General features: G+C 44.0%; 1 protein-coding gene across 2 annotated transcripts in view; it reads left to right on the top strand.

Moving 5' to 3' along the window:
* CPN1 (carboxypeptidase N subunit 1) overlaps nucleotides 1-16320 on the top strand; it is a 40486-nt gene extending 24166 nt beyond the window's left edge. Inside the window, exons 6-10 of one of the 2 annotated variants that reach the window (XM_053585430.1) lie at nucleotides 4354-4493; nucleotides 6558-6661; nucleotides 10703-10817; nucleotides 12115-12219; nucleotides 13780-13911. In XM_053585430.1, coding sequence (XP_053441405.1) covers nucleotides 4354-4493; nucleotides 6558-6661; nucleotides 10703-10817; nucleotides 12115-12180 — 425 coding nt within the window. In that variant the 3' untranslated portion in view covers nucleotides 12181-12219; nucleotides 13780-13911. Of the gene's footprint in view, nucleotides 1-4353; nucleotides 4494-6557; nucleotides 6662-10702; nucleotides 10818-12114; nucleotides 12220-13779 lie in introns of both variants that reach the window. The other variant, XM_053585429.1, reaches the window with a different exon arrangement.
* The last annotated feature ends 2739 nt before the right edge of the window (nucleotides 16321-19059 follow it).

The raw sequence follows: 19059 nt of genomic DNA, 5'->3' as shown, positions 1-19059 counted from the left end.
AGAAGCTTCTCTCTCTTCCCTGGGCCTTCCCCATGACCAAGGGTCAAGATGGAACCCTCAATGGATAGGGAACCTAAGGCTAGATAAGAGGCTGAAGCAGAAAGCCAGGTTATTTTAGGAATCATCTTCTAGCATCTATTTTTCTCCATCCTCTCAAATCTGACCTGCCCATAGCCCAAGTAGCAGATTGGTGACAGCTAAGTTGGTGGTTGAGCCTGTGGAGAGTGGGGAGGAGCAAGATTAAGGAGTCATCATGTACTGGGAAGGGAGGCTTCTTGTGGCCCAAAACTCACTTGAACACAAGGCAAAAAGATCTTGTTGAACTTTCCTTTTTTTAGTTTGTGTTAGGAAAAACAACTGAAAATATCAAATATACATTTTCAAATTATACTTGTTTTTTCCTCTGTCCTTCCTCTCCCTTCCCATCCTCTGAGGCAGCCTGGCACATGCCTCCACTGAGAATCACTGCCCTAAATTAAGCTGGTACAATTCCAAGGTCATTGAATTAATCAAAATGATTGTTCCCACAATGTGGTCTCTTGCCAAGCATCATTGCATCACCTGGGAACTTATTAGAAATCTGTGTTTTGGGTCCCCTCCCAATACCTACTGAATCAGAAACTCTGGGGGTAAGGCTCAGAAATCTGTATTTTAATGGGAATCTCAGCCTTCCAGATGATTCTAACGCATGGAGAAAACAAATATCACAGACTATAGTTATTGTTATACTACTTTCTTCATTCTTTCTGTAATAGCAATTTGCACTCATCAGCTTAAAGACTGGATGAAATGGATAGTTTTTTTCAATTTTTATTGTGGCAAAATACACATAAAAAATCACCATCTTAACCATTTTTAAGTGTGTAGTTCAGTGTTCTTAAATACATCTTTAATATTGTGCAACAATCACCACTATCTATCTCCACTATTCTTCTCTTACAAAACTGAAACGCTATACCACTAACTACTAACTCCCCATTCCTTCCTCCCCCAGCCCATGGCAACCACCACTCTATCTTCTGTTTTTATGATTTGGACTGCCCTAAGTATCTTATATAAGTGAAATCATACAGTATTTCTTTTTGTGAATGACATTCCATTCAGGTTAAGGTCTTTGAGGTTTGTCCACGTTATAGCATGTGTCAGAATGTCCTTCTTGTTAAGGCTAAATAATCTTCCTGTGGATGTATATGCCACATTTTGTTTATGCATTCAGCTGCCAATAGACACTGGTTGCTTCCACTTTTTTGGTTGTCATAAATGGTGCTGTTGAAAACATGGCTATACAGAGACCCCGCTTACCATTCTTTCTGATATTTTCCCAAAAGTGGTATTGCTGTATCATATGGTAATTCTCTTTTTAATTTTTGAAAAACTGTCATACTGTTTTCCTTAGCCGCTATACCATTTTACATTCCCACCAACCAGGCACAAGGGTTCCAATTTCTTCATCCTCACAAACACTTGTTAATTTCTGGGGGTTTTCTTGGGGGGGAGGGTTGATAGCAGCCATCCTGATGGATGTGAGGCGGTATCTCATTGTGGTTTTGATTTGTATTTCCCTAATGATTAGTGATCTTTTCATGTGCTCATTGGCTATTTGTATATCTTCTTTGGAGGAATGTCTTTTTAAGTTCTTTGCTCATTTTCAAAATAAAGTTGTTTCGTTTTTTTTCATGGTTGTTGAGTTTTAGGAGTTCTCTGCATATTCTGGATATTAGCCCCTTATCAGAAATAAGAGTCATAAGACCTTCTCCCATTCTGTAGGTTGCCTTTTTACTTTGTTGATATTGCCTTATTTTTTTTTTAGAGACAGAGCCTCAAGCTGTTGCCCTGGGTAGAGTGCTGTGGCATCACAGCTCAGAGCAACCTCCCAACTCCTGGGCTCAAGCAATTCTCCTGCCTCTGTCTCCCAAGTAGCTGGGACTACAGGCGCCTGCCAGAATGCCCGGTATTTTTTGGTTGCAGCTGTCATTGTTGTTTGGTGGGGCCGGGCTGGATTTGAACCCGCCAGCTCAGGTGTATGTGGCTGGTGCCTTAGCCACTTTGAGCCACAGGTGCCGAGCCGATATTGGCCTTTTGATGCACAAAATTTTTCAATTGTCATGAAGTCCCAACTACTATTTTTCTTTTGTTGCCTTTACCTTTTGTATCATATTTAAGAAATAATTGGCAAATCCAGTGCCATGAGCTTTGCTTTATGTTTCTTCCAAGAGTTTTATAATTTGAGGTCTTACATTTTAGTCTCTGATTAATTTTTGTATATTGTGTTAGTTAGGGTCCAATTTCATTCTATTCCCATTTGGATATCCAGTTTTTCCAGCACCACTTGTTATAAACACTATCTTTCACCCACTGAGTGTTCTTGGAACCCTTGTCAAAAGCCATTTTACCATGTATGCAAGGGTTTCTGGGCTCTCTTCTGTTCCACTGATCTATATGTCTATCTTCGTGCCAGGACTACAGTATTTCAATTACTATAGTTTTGTTACCAGGAGGTGTGAGTCCTCTAGTCTTGTTCTTCTTTTTCAAGAGATTGTTTTGGCTATTCAGAGTCCCTTGAAATTCCATATGAATTTTAGAATGGATTTTCTATATCCACAAAAAGTCAATGGATTTTTTTTTTGGGTAGAGACAGAGTCTCACTGTATCGCCCTCAGTAGAGTGCCGCGGCGTCACACAGCTCACAACAACCTCCAACTCCTGGGCTTAGGTGATTCCCTTGTCTCAGCCTGCCTCCTGAGTAGCTGGGACCACAGACACCCACCACAACACCTGGCTATTTTTTGTTACAGTTAGGCCGGGGCCAGGTTTGAACCTGCCACCCTCGGTATATGGGGCTGGAGCCCTACCCACTGAGTCACAGGCACCGCCAACAATGGATTATTTTTTTTTTGAGATGAAGTCAATGCCACCCAGGACGGAGGGTAGTGTCCCAAGCATAGTGCACTAGAACCTCAAATTCTGGTGCTCAAGTGATCCTCGTGCCTCAGCCTCACTAGTAACTGGCACTACAGGTGCATGCCACCATACCCAGATAATTTTTTAATATTTTGTAGATAAAGGGTTTGCTATGTTGTCCAGGGTGGTCTCAAATTCCTGGCCTCAAGTAATTCTTCTACCTTGCCCTCCCAAAGGGCTGGGATTACAAACATGAGCCACTGACCTGGCCTCACTGGAATTTTGACAGCAATTGCAGTGAATCTATATATCACCTTAGGTAGTATAGACATCTTCAAATGGGTAAGTTTTAACACAAATGAATTCATAATATAAATATGGTCCCAATAATCAGAAAATACATTAAAAAGTAATTGAGTCAGTCCAGGCACAGTGGCTCATGCCTATGATCCTAGCACTCTGGGAGATTAAAGCAGGAGGATCAGTTGAGGTTGGGAGTTCTACACCAGCCTGAACAAGAATCAGACCTCATCTCTCTGGTCCAAGAGACAGAATAAGACCCTGTCAAAAAAAAAGAAAAGAAAAGCATTGATTCAAATGAATGATTGAATAATATGTATAAAGATTGGACCAGGCACGATTTGGTGGGAAAAAAAAAAAAAATATGGCAGCCTTCTGCTTTTTTTTTTTTTTTTTTTTTTGCTTTTTTTTGTAGAGACAGAGTTTCACTTTATTGCCCTCGGTAGAGTGCCGTGGCGTCACACAGCTCACAGCAACCTCCAACTCCTGGGCTTAGGCGATTCTCCTGCCTCAGCCTCCCAAGTAGCTGGGACTACAGGCACCCGCCACAACGCCCGGCTATTTTTTTGTTGCAGTTTGGCTGGGGCTGGGCTTGAACCCACCACCCTCAGTATATGGGGCCCGTTACCCTACTCACTGAGCCAGAGGCGCCGCCCAGCCTTCTGCTTTTTTTAAATTTATGTTTTGGGCTAAATATTTTCAGATTAATGTTGCATCATATTCAGGTAGAAGGAGGGATATGAAAGCAAGATACTCATCTCTCTGACCTCCCAGGTCTAAAGAACATTATAGTTCAAAAAGAAAGTCTGTTCTCCTAAAAGGAATACACATGAATAGTCTGCTCTTAAGGCACAGCTAATGGGCAGACTGGAAATGAAAAAAGGGACAAGAAGCAAAATTTAAGTCATGAAATGGAAAAAAACACAGAAGATGGAGGTGACAAAATGGGCATTGAAGAAGAGAGAAAAACCGGAAAGAGAGAAAGGCGTGTGAACTGAGAACTTGGGGAAAGGTTTCATGGAGGAGAGAAACAAATGAGGTCAAGAGGTAGAAGAGGGGATTGGGGCGTGGTGATGGAGAAACTCTGATTAAAGAGCACGAGATGGGAGGGAGCCTGGTTATACAAACCTGCCACTGCTCTTTTCCCCCTAGGAATGCAAGACTTTAATTATCTCCATACCAACTGCTTTGAGATCACCCTAGAACTGAGTTGCAACAAGTTTCCCCGCCAAGAGGAATTACAGCGGGAGTGGCTGGGTAACCGGGAAGCTCTAATCCAATTTTTGGAACAGGTAAAATCACATTTTTTAACTTTGATGGTTACAAAAAATCGAGTGTTTCCCAAGCCTGGTGAGCTGTAACCTCAGGGAAAGCGTTTTGTGTGACTCAGGTCTGACTTTTGCTCTGGCTCAATGCAGTAGATCTGGGCTCCTTCTACCAACCAGATTTATTCATTCAGCATTATTGAGCACAACTATCTGTCAGAAACTGTGCTGTGGAGGTGGGGGATTATGAGTAAACAAACGAATATCCCTGTCCACCTAGAATTTACATTCTAGTGAAGAGAGACAGACAATACACAAAACAATAAGTACAATGTATATAACATGTTAAAGAAGAAATGCTGTGAAGAAACTCTTACAGAGAAGAGACATTTCAACAAAAAGTTTTCAAGGAAATGAAGGAGAGAACTATGCAGATATGGGCGGAGCATTCCCTGAAAGAGACACAACAACAAATGTAAAGTCAGCAACAATCATGTGAAAAACTGCTCAGCATCACTAATCGTTAGGGAAATGCAAATCAAAACCACAATGAGATACCACCTCACATCCATCCGGGTGGCTGCTATTGACCTCCCCCCCCCCCCAAAAAAAAAACCCCATAAATTAACAAGTATTCGTGAGGATGGAGAAATTGGAACCCTTGTGCATGGTAAGCTGGGTCTCAAAGAGACATTTACATAGCCATGTTCATAGCAACATCATCTACAACAGCCAAAAAAGTGGAAGCAACCAGTGTCTGTTGGCAGATGAACGTATAAACAAAATGAGGTATGTACATACAAGGGAAGATTATTCAGCCTTAACAAAGAAGGAAATTCTCACACCCACTACAACACACCCAGACCTTGAGGACCTTGTGCTAAGTGAAATAAGCCACTTACAAAAGACAACTACTGTATGATCCCACCTATGTGAGGTTACTAGAGTAGTCAGATTCATAGAGACAGAAAGAAGCATGGTGGGTGCCAGGGGCCAGAGGGAGGGGGAAATGGAGAAGTATTGTTTAATGGCTTGAGCATTTCAGTTTTTCAAGATGAAAAGAGTAAGAGGAGATGGATGCTGGGGATGGTTGCACAGTATTACAAATGTGTTTAGTAACACTGCATCATACACTTAAAATGGTTAAAATGCTAAACTTTCTGTTATGTGTATTTTAATTTAAAAAAATTACAAAGCCATGACACCAGTGTCTGGAACAATCTCAGAAGTAAGGGACAGACAGAGAGTAGTAGAGAGGAGACCAGAAAGCTCAGAGGTAGCTAACAGACAGATCATCATCATGAGGACTTCAGCTTTTGCTCTGAGTGAGTTGGGTTTTGAGTAGAATAGTAACAAGATTTGACTCAGCTTCACTGAAACATCAGGAAGTGGTTTCCACGGGCCAGAAAGGGCCACTGAACTTGCAGGAAGCATTGTACAGCATCCCTGCTCCCATTAAATCTTATGTGAAAAGACTAAGTACACTTCCTTTTCCTGGTCTGAAATGCTGTTTCCATTGTGCGATCTTGGCACAATGATTTATAGGTCATTCCTGGCCAAATAGTTGGCTGACTTTGTAGTGGTCACACACAGGGGTCACAGTGCATGTAACCACTCATAACTCTGTGTGCTCCGGTACGAAGAACAACCATAGCAATTATACAGGTTGACAAAAGAATAGCGAGTAAAATAAGGGAGGGGGCAGGGGGCAGGGAAGGGGGGTAGGTGTGCTCACCTAATAGGCACAATGTAAGGGTCTATGGCACATAGCCTGGGGCAGGGGCACAACTACAACTTGGACTCTACCTAACAAACGCAAACAACGTAATCTAATCATCTATACCCTCATATTAATCTGAAATGAAACAAATTAAAAAAAAAAAAGATTTGACTCAGGCTTTAACAAGATCAGTCTGTTCTGTTGAGAAGAGATTATGGGAGTGGAAGGAGGGGCAAAGAGACACTTAAAGGGCCAATCCATAATCTCGTGTAGATGAAATACAAAAACATCTGAGAGATGGTTTTGAGACTTGACAATAGTGTACAGATGTTTTACGATCTTAACTGTATGCTATAAACTTTTTCCTACAGGTTCACCATGGCATCAAGGGAATAGTGCTTGATGAGAATTATAACAATCTTGCAGGGGCTGTCATTTCTGTCAGTGGGATTAACCATGATGTCACTTCAGGTAGGTGGCTACTGCTGAGGGGATGGGAAAGAACTTTCTGTCCTTCCTTCTTCGGCATAATCAGGGGCTAGTTTTAAGGCAGCAAGACTAGCAGGACACATGGGACACTGAGTGGAGGATCAGAGGAAGGAAGGGTAATAGGAAGGAGGAGAGTAAATGAAGAGGCTAGATCAAACAACTGCAGTGTTTAAGTGGAAGCTTTCTGCTTTTGAAGCAAGAATCCTTAAGAGGCAGGGACCAGGGAAGACCAGTAAATGTAACTTCACCTTCAGGAGTCCCTATTACCAGAGATGGCCAATCTTTTTTCTTTTCTGTCATACATTAGAAAAATAAGAGTTGTCTTGGGCTACACATTAAATAAACAATAACTAAAGCTGATGATAAAAAAAAAAAGGTCTGTGCATATTTTTTTTTTTTTTTTTTTTTTTGTAGAGACAGAGTCTCACTGTACCGCCCTCGGGTAGAGTGCCGTGGCGTCACACGGCTCACAGCAACCTCCAACTCTTGGGCTTACGCGATTCTCTTGCCTCAGACTCCCGAGCAGCTGGGACTACAGGCGCCCGCCACAACGCCCGGCTATTTTCTTGTTGCAGTTTGGCCGGGGCTGGGTTTGAACCCGCCACCCTCGGCATATGGGGCCGGCGCCCTACTCACTGAGCCACAGGCGCCGCCCAAGTTCTGTGCATATTTTTTGCGATACTCAACACCACAGACTAGCAAAACAATCCTCAAATAATGTGCATGTGGCCTAGGGGCCTCAGGTTGGGCATCCCACAACTTTCAGGGTATTTTCTTGGTCTAAGGCTTTTTTTTTTTTTTTAGAGACAAAGTCTCACTTTATTGCCCTCAGTAGAGTACTATAGTGCACAGCTCACAGCAACCTCCAACTCCTGGACTTAGGCGATTCTCTTGCCTCAGCTTCCCAAGTACCTGGGACTACAGGCGCCTGCCACAATGCCAGCTATTTTTGTTATTGTTGTTGTTGTTTTTGCAGTTTTCGGCCGGGGCTGGGTTTGAACCTGTCACCTCCGGCATATGGGGATGGTGCCCTACTCCTTTGAGCCACAGGCACTGCCAACACCCCCCTATTTTTTGTTGCAGTTTGGCTGGGGCCAGGTTTGAACCCGTCACCCTCGGTATATGGGGCCAGAGCCCCACCCACTGAGCCACAGGTGCCGCCCATGCCTAAAGCTATTAATAGTTCATATACCCCAGTGAAATGGGATAGAAAGAGGACTGTAAAAGTGATATTTAGCCTTGTCCCTGACTCAGGCCTTTCACTATACTTCCACTGCCCAGATTCCTTCTATCAGCTTCTTGCAGTACAAGATTGATGGTGAAGGCAGACCTTGGAGCTACCTAGAACCTCTTAGAAGAGTACAGAATTCTCATGGCAGAATAGTGTTGCAAACAGATTAAGTTCAATTCAATCATGCACAACTTTTAGGGTTTTTTGTTTGGTTTGTTTTTAATGTATAATAGTAGCTACCAAGGGTTACCGGTGGGTGAGATTAGCCTAACTCCCTACAACCTCAATACCAACATGACTCAACTAAATTCTATTCCACAAACATATATTGACAAGCAAACATCTTACAGTTCATACAATCTGTTTAGCTAGATGAACTCTCAGCTTTCTGTTTTTTGTTTTGTTTTTTGAGATGGAGTCGCAGTCACCCTGGGGTTGAGTGCTGTGGTGTTGCAGCTCACAGCAACCTCAAAACTCTTGGGCTCAAGTGATCCTCTTGCCTCAGCCTCCCAAGTAGCTGGGACTACAGGCACCCGCCACAAGATCCAACTGTTTTTAGAGATGGGATCTCGCTCTTACTCAGGCTGGTCTTGAGCTCAGGCAATCCACCTGCCTCGGCCTCCCAGAGTGTTGGGATTACAGGCATGAGCCATGGTGCCTGGCCCCCTCAGCTTTCTGTTCTTTAAAGTGATCTGAATGCATCTTACATGAAAGATTCCTTTAAAGCAAAGGCAATATTCTAAAGGCACAATTCTGTAACCTCATAGGCATCAGACAGGACTGTTTAGGGATCAAACTTTAGGTACCATCACTGAAGATCACAGGCCCTAGGCCTGCTAGATTGTTATACTCTGTTCAAGCAAGGGTAAGAAATGTTTCTAAAACATGCTAGGCAACCAACATATATTGAACACCACGAGTTAAGTGCCCACTTCTATAGCCCATTATGCCAAATTAACAAAGTACCCATTTCACCAATGAAAAAACTCATTGCTAACATTCATTATGCTGTTTAGCAGAGTACAGAGACGAAGATAGCTGAAGCCTTCATAGTAGCTGTGTCTGGAGTGGGGCCTTCTGGTACAACACTAGCTAATCATTCCTGGATGTGCTCCCCCAGTTCAGAAAACGCTATCTCCAGGGGTATAACTTAAGCTATCCAACATATGCATAATAACACAGCACCTTTGGTAATTATTTTAAAGTAATTACATGGTTGGATGAGGTAGCCCATGCCTGTAATCCTAGCACTCTGGGAGACGGAGAGAGGAGGATCTCTTGAGCTCAGGAGTTTGGAGACCAACCTGAACAAGAGTGAGAGACACTCCCACCCCCTGTCTCTACTAAAAATAGAAGAATTAGCTGGGCATAGTGGCATGCACCTATAGTCCCAACTGCGGGGAGGCTGAAGCAAGAGGCTCACTTGGGCCCAAGAGTTTGAGATTGCTGTGAGCCATAATCATGGCACAGGACTCAACCCAGAATGGCAGAGTGAGACTCTGTCTCAAAAAAAAAAAAAAAGCAATTATGGACTTTTATTTTATTTTATTTTTGAGACGGAATCTCATTATGTTGCCCTCTGTAGACTGCTGTGGCATCACGGCTTGCAGCAATCTCCAACTCTTGGGCTTACGTGATTTTCTTGCCTCAGCCTCCCAAGTAGCTGGGACTACAGGTGCCTGCCACAACGCCTGGCTATTTTTGTTGTTGTTGTTGTAGTTGTCATATTGTTTAGCAGGCCCAGGTCAGGTTCGAACCCTCCAGCCCTGGTGTATGTGGCTGGTGCCCTAACCACTGAGCTATGGGTGCCAAGCCAATTATGGTGGTTTAATAGAGGACAAAAAAAGACTTCCACATTATTGTCTGTCTCGTTCTTTTTTTTTTTTTTGAGACAGAGTCCCACTTTGTCACCCTTAGTAATGCTGTGGTGTCACAGCTCACAGCAACCTCAAACTCTTGGGCTTCAGCAATTCTCTTGCCTGAGACTCCCAAGTAGCTGGGCCGCAGGTGCCTGTTACAACGCCCCGCTAGTTTTTTAGAGATGAGGTCTCGCTCTGGCTCAAGCTGGTCTCAAACCTGTGAGCTCAGGCAATCCACCCTCCTGGGCCTCCCAGAGTGCTAGGATTAGGGTTATAGTCGTGAGCCACCTCACCTGGCCCATCTGTCTCATTCTTTTTTTTTTTTTTTTCTTTCGCAGTTTCTGGCCGGGGCTGGGTTTGAACCCACCACCTCTGGCATATGGGGCCAGTGCTACTCCTTTGAGCCACGGGCGCCGCCCATACTTATTTCTTTAGTTAGATATCATTTATCAAAATGGCCTTTCAAACATCAAAACAGAGATCATTCCCAGATCATTCAACCTTTCTCTTTTCCTAGTGATCCTTTACTGGATTTTTTTTTTAATTTATTTTTATTTAATTTATTTATTTATTTTTGCAGTTTTTGGCCGGGGCTAGGTTTGAACCCGCCACCTTTGGCATATGGGGCCGGCATCCTACTCCTTTGAGCCCCACGTGCTGTCCTTTATTTTTATTTTTATTAAAATACAGGGACTAGAATTAAGCCCAATACTTTCAGTGCAGGCACAGTAAAACTCTTACTTCCTGGGAACTGAGGCCCACACTTCTATTAAAATAACCTACAAATGACTTAGATCTTTACCAGTTTCATCACACCATTAAGAAAAACCAAAGTTGTGGTCGGCTAAACCCCCCAAATCATTTTTAGCATCAAGTTTCCATTCTAGACAAGTTGTAAATCACAAATCTGAGTTACATCCCTGTGACATTTAGGTAGCCACGGTGATTACTTCCGGCTGCTGCTTCCAGGTACCTATACTGTCACTGCCACAGCACCCGGGTTTGACCCTGAGACAGTGACTGTGACTGTGGGTCCTGCAGAACCCGTACTGGTGAGTAAGACTGAGCTTTGCAGAGCACTGTATACATCTCTTACATGATGTTTTAAACAACCAATTGCATAGTTCTAATCTTTGCCCGGCTTCCCCTTTCAACTATCTTCAAAATAAATTCAGAGGTGGCTCACACCTGTATTTCTAGCACTCTGGGAGGCAGAGGAAGGTGGATTGCTTAAACTCATGAGTTTCAAATGAGCTTGAGCAAGAGTAAGATCCCATCTGTACAAAAAAGGAAACACTCAGGCAAGAGGATCGCTTGAGCCTAGGAGTTGAACTTGTGAGCTATGATGCCCCAGCATTCTACCCAGGGTAACAGAATAAGTCTCTGTCTCAAGAATAAAATAAAATTAAATTAATTGCCTTCAAATCCTAATTTTTCTTCTTTCACTCTCTTATTACGCCCTTCTCCACATCCTTTGGCTTTTCCTCTTTCTTCTGTTTTTTTTTTTTTTTTTTTTTGGTAGAGACAGAGTCTCACTTTATGGCCCTCAGTAGAGTGCCATGGCATCACACAGCTCACAGCAACCTCCAACTCCTGGGCTTAAGCGATTCTCTTGCCTCAGCCTCCCGAGTAGCTGGGACTATAGGCATAGCACAGTGATTCATAGTACTGCCTGGTTCTAAATCCAGCTCATTTGCCCATAGACCTTGGACAAATTACCTGATCTCTCTTACCCTTGGTTTCTTACTAGTAAAATTGGTGATAATTGTGCCTCCTTGACAAGAAGTTGAAATGAGAACATACAGATGAAGCATTTAGTACAGTGACTGACACATAGGAAGTATTCAGCAAATCCTGCAGACCTTGCCCAGATACGCAGCTTCAGGCTCCCACGACTTACATACTTCTGTGCCATTAGCAAGGATTGCCTCCAGGAGGCGCTTTGCCACCCCTCAGGTGCCCTGTGTGCCCAGACAGACCTGCTTTCTACTCCCTGCTGCAAAGAGGCAGCTGCTGATACTGAACTCTCCATGGTTTTCTTTTAAAGATGAGATGAGCAGCAAAGAACTTTAATTTACAGCCTAGACTTTTGCATCTTGGGTCACATTAGGTTGGGATCTCAGAGATAAAGGGGCTCGGAGACTATGAATACTAATCCTCAGATTTCTCAAATGAGAACAAAATAATGAGGCAGTCCTATTTAATGAGCATCTGTAGACCTTAAATCCCACAAGCCAGCTCTTTTATGGAGACTCTTTACTCTGTCCAGTTCTTCTCTACACAGCCTTAAAGCTAATATACAAAGCAGTCAACTCACATAGCTTGTCTTTTTTTTTTTTTTTTTTGCAGTTCTTGGCCGGGGCTGGGTTTGAACCCGCCACCTCCGGTATATGGGGCCGGTGCCCTACTCCTTGAGCCACAGGTGCCGCCCCATAGCTTATCTTTTTAAATAAGGTAATACATACTAATTACTGAATAATCATGTATCAGATCCCATATGAAAGCTTTCCAGAATTATCTCATTTAACCTTCACAACAAGCCTGTAAGGTAGATGTAAGAATCCCCATTTGTGGCTGAAGAAACTGAAATTTAGAGATGATAAGAAATGTGTACAATACCACACAGTGAGTAAATAGTGGCTGAGGATTCGAACCTACATCAGGCTGCCTCCTTAGCCAGTGTGTTACAGGCCTCATGCTAAGCTCACAACCTGTGTTCATAATTCCTTGTCCTTTGAAAATTCCTCTGACTTCTGTTCTCCCAGTCCCTCTACTACCAACTCCTGAATATTATAAATTACTTCTACTTGCAGATGCAGAATGCAAAATGTAAGTCTTCCATTAGAGCCTGTTAGCTGATCCTAGTATCCCAACCAGCATATCTTCTCCCTTTTTTATTGTTATATCCTAAAATCAAATGACCAGTAGGCAGCTGCGCATATAAGTCTTGCATTACAAGCAAGTCTAGTCAATGCCAAAAATGACTGCGAAGTCTCTTGAATAGTGCACTCTATTTCAAAGGATCTGTTTTACTTAGATCCAGTGTTCGCTTTGCTTTTCCTCATGGCCTTCCAGATGTGGCTGCTCCTTTCATCCTCCTCTGTCCGTGCCTCATTTTGGTCTCTCTCTGCCTTTCCTAGATTCCTGTATTACTAAATAGGAAATGGCAAATGATATAGTGCAGTTATCTCTGATTCTCTCTTTGCCTTTTGGGGAACTGGAGGAAAAACTGGCTGTTGATTTTCTGTGGAAGGAGCAGAAAATAACCCCACAGAGAGGCCTCTCAGTCAAGGGCATGATTTTTAACTCTCAGCTGCCTTCAGCAGCTTCAGCTGTTCCAAGGGGGGGGAAGCCAGGTCTGCCCCAGGGGAATGTGATTAGGACACTGTCCTGCTGCCTCTCCCTTCACTGCCAGGACTGCTCCCCCACACCCAGAATATTCCACATTTGTCAGTCACAGCATCCTTCCATCTGCATGCTATGGCCAGAAGGGAAGAAGTTGTAATGCAGCCCTTGAAAGGATTCATTAGGGAGACAGAGAGAGAGAAAGCATTAGTGCATATGGAAATTTAGAGTTTGAGAATCCATACTAACTCTGTCATCTCCACTATCTATATTATGGTAGGAGATTTAGTTCTGAAGGGCTGAGACATCCAGGAACATGCCTGAGCGCGGCTCCTGGGTGAGCCACCCTGGCAGCATAAGGCGGATTGTTACAGCACCGTCAATCATAGTTCTTGCCCTAGCAGTAATATTGGTGAAATCATGATTTGATGTGTAGATATAACTTTTTTCTAATTCATATAAAATTAATGTATATTAAGTTTGAGCCACACCCCATGTATCACCCCTGATCTCATACCAATGTGGGAGGGAGGAATATTAGCCAACGACCCACTGGCGCTGCTCTAGGTTGTTGTAATAATTTTTCCCTGGTCTCCTGCTGTCAGAACTCAGAACTGTGGTAAAAGAGGGGCCAAACTGGTCTCCTAGCTTTTGCTTTTTCCCTTCCAGGTTAACTTTCAACTCACGAGAAGCATCCCTCAAGCAAGCCCTGTGAGGAGAGCTCCCAGTGGAGGGCGCAAAGTCAAGGTGAAAGTGCAGCCGCGGGCAGCCAGGAAGAAAAAAATGGAAAGGAAGCAGCCTTGGAGAGGCCCTGCCTGAAACCCACTTGCTGGGCAACCTGCTGTCAGATCACATGGTGCTTTCTTTTTTTTTTTTCTTTTTCTTTTTGAGATAGAGTCTGAAGCTGTCACCCTGGGTAGAGTGCTATGGCGTCATAGCTCACTGCAACCTCCAACTCTTGGGCTCAAGTGATCCTCTTGCCTCAGTTTTTCTATTTTTAGTAGAGACGGGGTCTCACTCTTGCTCAGGCTGGTCTCAAACTCGTAAGCTCAGGCAATCCACCAGCCTTGGCCTCCCAGAGTGCTAGGATTACAGGCCGGAGCCACTACACCCGGCCAGGAGCATACTTTCTATTTTATTATTGGGGACATATTTGAATATAAACATATTCAGAACAGTTCAGAATGGTCTCATCTGTTCCAGGGTGAGCCCCCCTCTAGGCCCTCATTAAGGGGATCAGAACCTGTGAAGACTGGTGCAGTAGCACCCACATCCAGCCGTGCTTGGCAAGCTTCTCCCGTCCTGGGTGCGTAGTTGAGGCTTCACGCCAATCTGCACTGTCTCCTGAGGCTGGCTCTGGAACAGCACAGAGTTTGCACCGTGGTAAGTGCTCAGTGAAGATTTCTGACTAATGACTGAAATGCTGAAGGGATCCATCATTCGGGATCATTTCAGCAATAGCCAATAACATCTCAGTAAGAAAAAGATTGGACACGCAAATACTGAGCCCCGTAGGTACCTATCTCTGCACATGGGAATTTTAAATAATATGCACCTTGCAAAACATTTCCTGGCTGTGTAAGTATGATGCAGATGGCTGCGGGGAAGGGCTCTGTCCGGACTTGTGCCCAGCAGTGCACTCTGCACCTGCAGAGCTGCCCAGAAAGAGCCCTTTTGTGCTCAAGAGCATCATAAAGTAGATGTTACTGAAGATTTTGAAGGGATGCGTAGTTTTGCATCACATACTTCACAGCACACAAAGGCACTTAGAGGTTCCCAAGTCCTCTCTCTCTAGGGCCAAGTGGGAGTTCTTTACCATGCACCCCATTTCAGGGCTAATCCTCTGTTAGGATGGGCTCCAGACTCCCCACCTGTTCTCCTCCCACCAGGACCTCTAATTAGCATAGCCCTTTCTTGATACTCAGCACTTCAGCTACTCTAAATAAGTATAGTCGGGCATCAGAGTGATGCTTCAGTCAACAACAGACTGCATGTGTGATGGTGGTCCCACCAGATTATAATGTTGAATTTTAACTGTACCTTTTCTATGTTTAGATACACACAAATTTACTAGTGTGGTACAATTACCTACAGTATTCAGAACAGTAACATGCAGTACAGGTTTTTTGGGGGTGTGTGTGTTGTTTTTTTTTGAGACACAGTCTCACCTTGTCCCCCTGGGTAGAGTGCCATGGTGTCATAGCTCACAGCAACCTCAAACTCCTGGGCTCAAGCAATTTTCCTGACTCAGCCTCCCAAGTATCTAGGACTACAGGTATCTGCCACAATACCTGCTAATTTTTCTATTTTTAGTAGAGACGGGATCTCACTCTTGCTTGAACTGGTAACTCCTGAGCTCAAGCAATAATCCTGCCTCAGCCTCCCAGAGTGCCAGGATTACAGGCCCGGGCAGTGGCACCCAGCCTTGTAGTACAAGTTTGGAGCCCAGGAGCTATGGGCTGTACTGCACAGCCTGGGCGTGTTGTCGGCTACAGCATCTGGGTTTGGGAAGGGCACACTCAAGACGTTCTTGCAATGACAAAATTGCCTAACTCTGCATTTCTTAGAACATATCCCTGTCGTTAAGTGACTCATGAGTGTCAGTGTATAGGCATCCTTTGGTGTCCTTGGGAAATTGGTTATAGGACCCCCTTAAATCTGAGGGCACTCAAGTTCCTTTCATAAAATGGAAGAGAATAGTTGGGCGTTGTGGCAGGTGCCTGTGGTCCCAGCTACCTGAGAGGCAGAGGCAGGAGAATCGCTTGAGCCCAGGAGTTGGAGGTTGCTGTGAGCTATGATGCCACAGCACTCTACCCAGGGTGACAGCTTGAGGCTCTGTCTCAAAATAAATAAATAAGGGGCAGCACCTGTGGCTTAAGGAGTAGGGCACCGGCCCCATATACTGGAAGTGGTGGGTTCAAACCCAGCCCTGGCCAAAAACTACAATAAATAAATAAATAAATAAAATGGACGAGTATTTGCAGATAACCTACACATATCTTCCCATATACTTTAAATCATCTCTAGATTACTTATCATGCTTAATTTAGTGTGAATGCTATATAAATGGCTGTTATACTATATTTGAAATTTTGTATTGTTTTTTGTTGTTATTTTTTATTGAGTTCTCACCCCCGGATTTTTTTTTTTTTTTTTTTTGAGACAGAGTTTCAAGCTTTCGCCCTGGGGAGAGTGCCATGGCATCACAGCTCACAGCATTCTCTTATCTCAGCTTCCCGAGTAGCAGGGACTACAGGTGACTGCCACAACACCCGGCTATTTTTTTTTGTTGTTGTTGCAGTTGTCATTGTTGTTTTAGCTGGCCTGGGCTGGGTTCAAACCTGCCAGCCTTGGTATATGTGGCTGGCGCTCTGCCAACTGAGCTACAGGAGCTGCCTCCCCCTGGATTATTTTTGATCTGCGGTTGGTTGAATGGGAACCTGCAGATATGGAAGGCAGACTATTCCCACACCCCTCAGAAAATAAGAGGTATAGGCCAGATATGATAGATGACACCTATAATCACAGCCCTTTGGGAGGCTGAAGTAAGAGGATCACTTGAGTAGCCCAGGAGTTCAAGACCAGCCTAGGCAACATAGCAAGACCTCATCTCTACAAAAAATAAACATAAAAATAAAAACTAATAAAATTAAGCAGGCATGGTGGTGTCCTGTACTCCCAGCTACTTGGGAAGCTTGAGCCCAGTAGGTTGAGGCTGCAGTGAGCTATGATGATGCCACTTCCCTACAGCCTCAGCGACAGAGCAAGACTGTCTCTAAAAAAAAAAGTGCTGTAGCTGCGACAACTCATCCTCCTCTAGAGGCCATTCAGGATGAGGATTGACACATAATTTATTTTTCTGTTACCTGAATAATCTCTCTGTGGTCAAAAGGAAAACAGAAGAAAATATATATTTTCCCACATACGGAATTCTTTCTTCAGATTAAAAAATTAATCCTTTGTTTACATTTTTTCTCTCTTCCTAATATTCATCCCATATTCCTTGGTTCCCTTCTTGTTGTAAGAAGCAGCAACTTGAGAGGCTTCTTTTCAATTCAGTGAAACTTTATGTCTGAGGTTACCATATGCACTGGATTTTTCCAGATTTTCTAAACATACTTACCTTATTTTCAGGTTCCCTGATACTAAGTCACTTGATAGAACTGATGTTTATAAAATATGGTCACCATTTCATTCGTTATTCCATTCATTTATGCAGAAGGCATTTTTGAGTCCTTGTTCTCAATAAAAGCAGAGAATTCAAAGAAGAGTAAGACACGGTCTCTGATCTCAGTACAGCCGTAGTCTACCTGGGAAGACAAACAAACTGTAATAATCGCTAATTCTATAAACTGTGGGGTAAGGTGTGGAAGCAGTGGGAAGGTCTCTACTCCAGTCTTGGGAAGGTCGGCAAAGGGATCCCAGAACCAGGAGAGACTAACATGAGAAATACCGAGGTCAGATAAAGAAGCACTGACCAGATGGGGAGAACTGGGGGAACAATAGTTAGGCAGAGGGGAATGCAGGTCTTTAGGCTCTTGTGGCTTGCTGAGGGAGCTGCAAGAAATTCAGTATAGTGATAGTCAAGTAAGTGGCCAGAATCTGAGGCCAGTGGGCAGGGAGGGACCAAATCATGAAGAACTTTTGAACCGTATCAAGAGTTTGGACTTTATTCTGAGAAAACAAGAAGCCATTGAAGGGTTCTGCTGAGGACAGTGCAGAGTCGGATTTAGAATGATTGCCCGGCTGCTGCCTGAAGGGCTGGGGCAGGGGAGACTGAGGCTGGATGGTCAGTGAGGAGACTGCTGACAGCCAGGTGGCAAGGTGGCCAGGCAGGGCAACAGGGTGGGGACAGGCAACTCCAGAGTGATTCCCGTCAGCTCCCTGCAGCCTCTCGGCCTTCTTTAAGACTTCCAGAGTTCTCGTTTACATCCCTCCTGCCTGCCATCTGGGGATTTTAAGCACTAAAGGAGATGGCGCTCTTCAAACCAAACCCTGAAGATTATCCTGAGTAAAATGAACTCGAGCCAGAGGTGGTTATGCAGACTATTACACAGAAAATACAGAGTCTGGTCATGCCCAGGTGAAAAATTTTCACTGCATACCAGGGAGGGAGGTGGATCAGAACTGACAGAGGGTGGGCAAGAACTTTGGGCTCAGCATTTTCCTGGCTTGTACCATTTATATTTTATATCTGGAATTGTATTGTAAAGAGGAAGTCTTCTGCAGAGAATGCCATCCTAAGGGGTAGAATAACATAATTAAGGGCAGGTTTTAGACTCTGATTCTCTTCCTCATTTGCTGTGTGCCCTTGAGCAAACACATTACCTTCTCTGAGTCATAGTTACTCATCTGGAAAAAAATATAAAAATACCTACCTCACTTGGGGTTTGTGAGGGTTAAAATTGATATCTTTATAAGTCAGTCAGGAAGGGGGAAGGCAGTTCCTGCCCCACATTCTCCCAGAGGATTATCCCTCAGGCTGGCCGAGGGACTTAGGGTTGCAAACAAGAGATTGGAAGTAAGGCAGTCTACTCAAAGGCTGAACTAATGCCTGTCTTGTCTTTTTTTTTTTTTTTTGAGACAGAATCTCACGTGTTGCCCTCTGGTAGAGTGCCCTGGTGTCATAGCTCACAGCAACCTCAAACTCTTGGGCTCAAGTGATCCTCTTACCTCAGCCTCCCAAGTAGCTAGGACTACAGGTGCCTGCCAAAATGCCTGGCTATTTTTAGAGACCAGGTCTTGCTCTTGCTCAGGCTGGTTTCAAACCCATTAGCTTAGGCAATCCACCTGCCTCGGCCTCCCATAGTGCTAGGATTACAGGTGTGAGCCACCGCACCTGGCCTGACCACCCTCTCTTTGTATGTCCAAAATGGTGCCTGGCATATATGAACATATTACATGTTTGCTAAGTGAATGATCTCCAAGGTCACTGTCACATTTTTCTCC

This window comes from Nycticebus coucang, chromosome 3, assembly GCF_027406575.1.
Source record: "Nycticebus coucang isolate mNycCou1 chromosome 3, mNycCou1.pri, whole genome shotgun sequence".
Lineage (NCBI taxonomy): Eukaryota > Metazoa > Chordata > Mammalia > Primates > Lorisidae > Nycticebus > Nycticebus coucang.
Note: the sequence above shows the minus strand (reverse complement) of the source record. Positions and strands in the feature narration are given on the sequence as shown.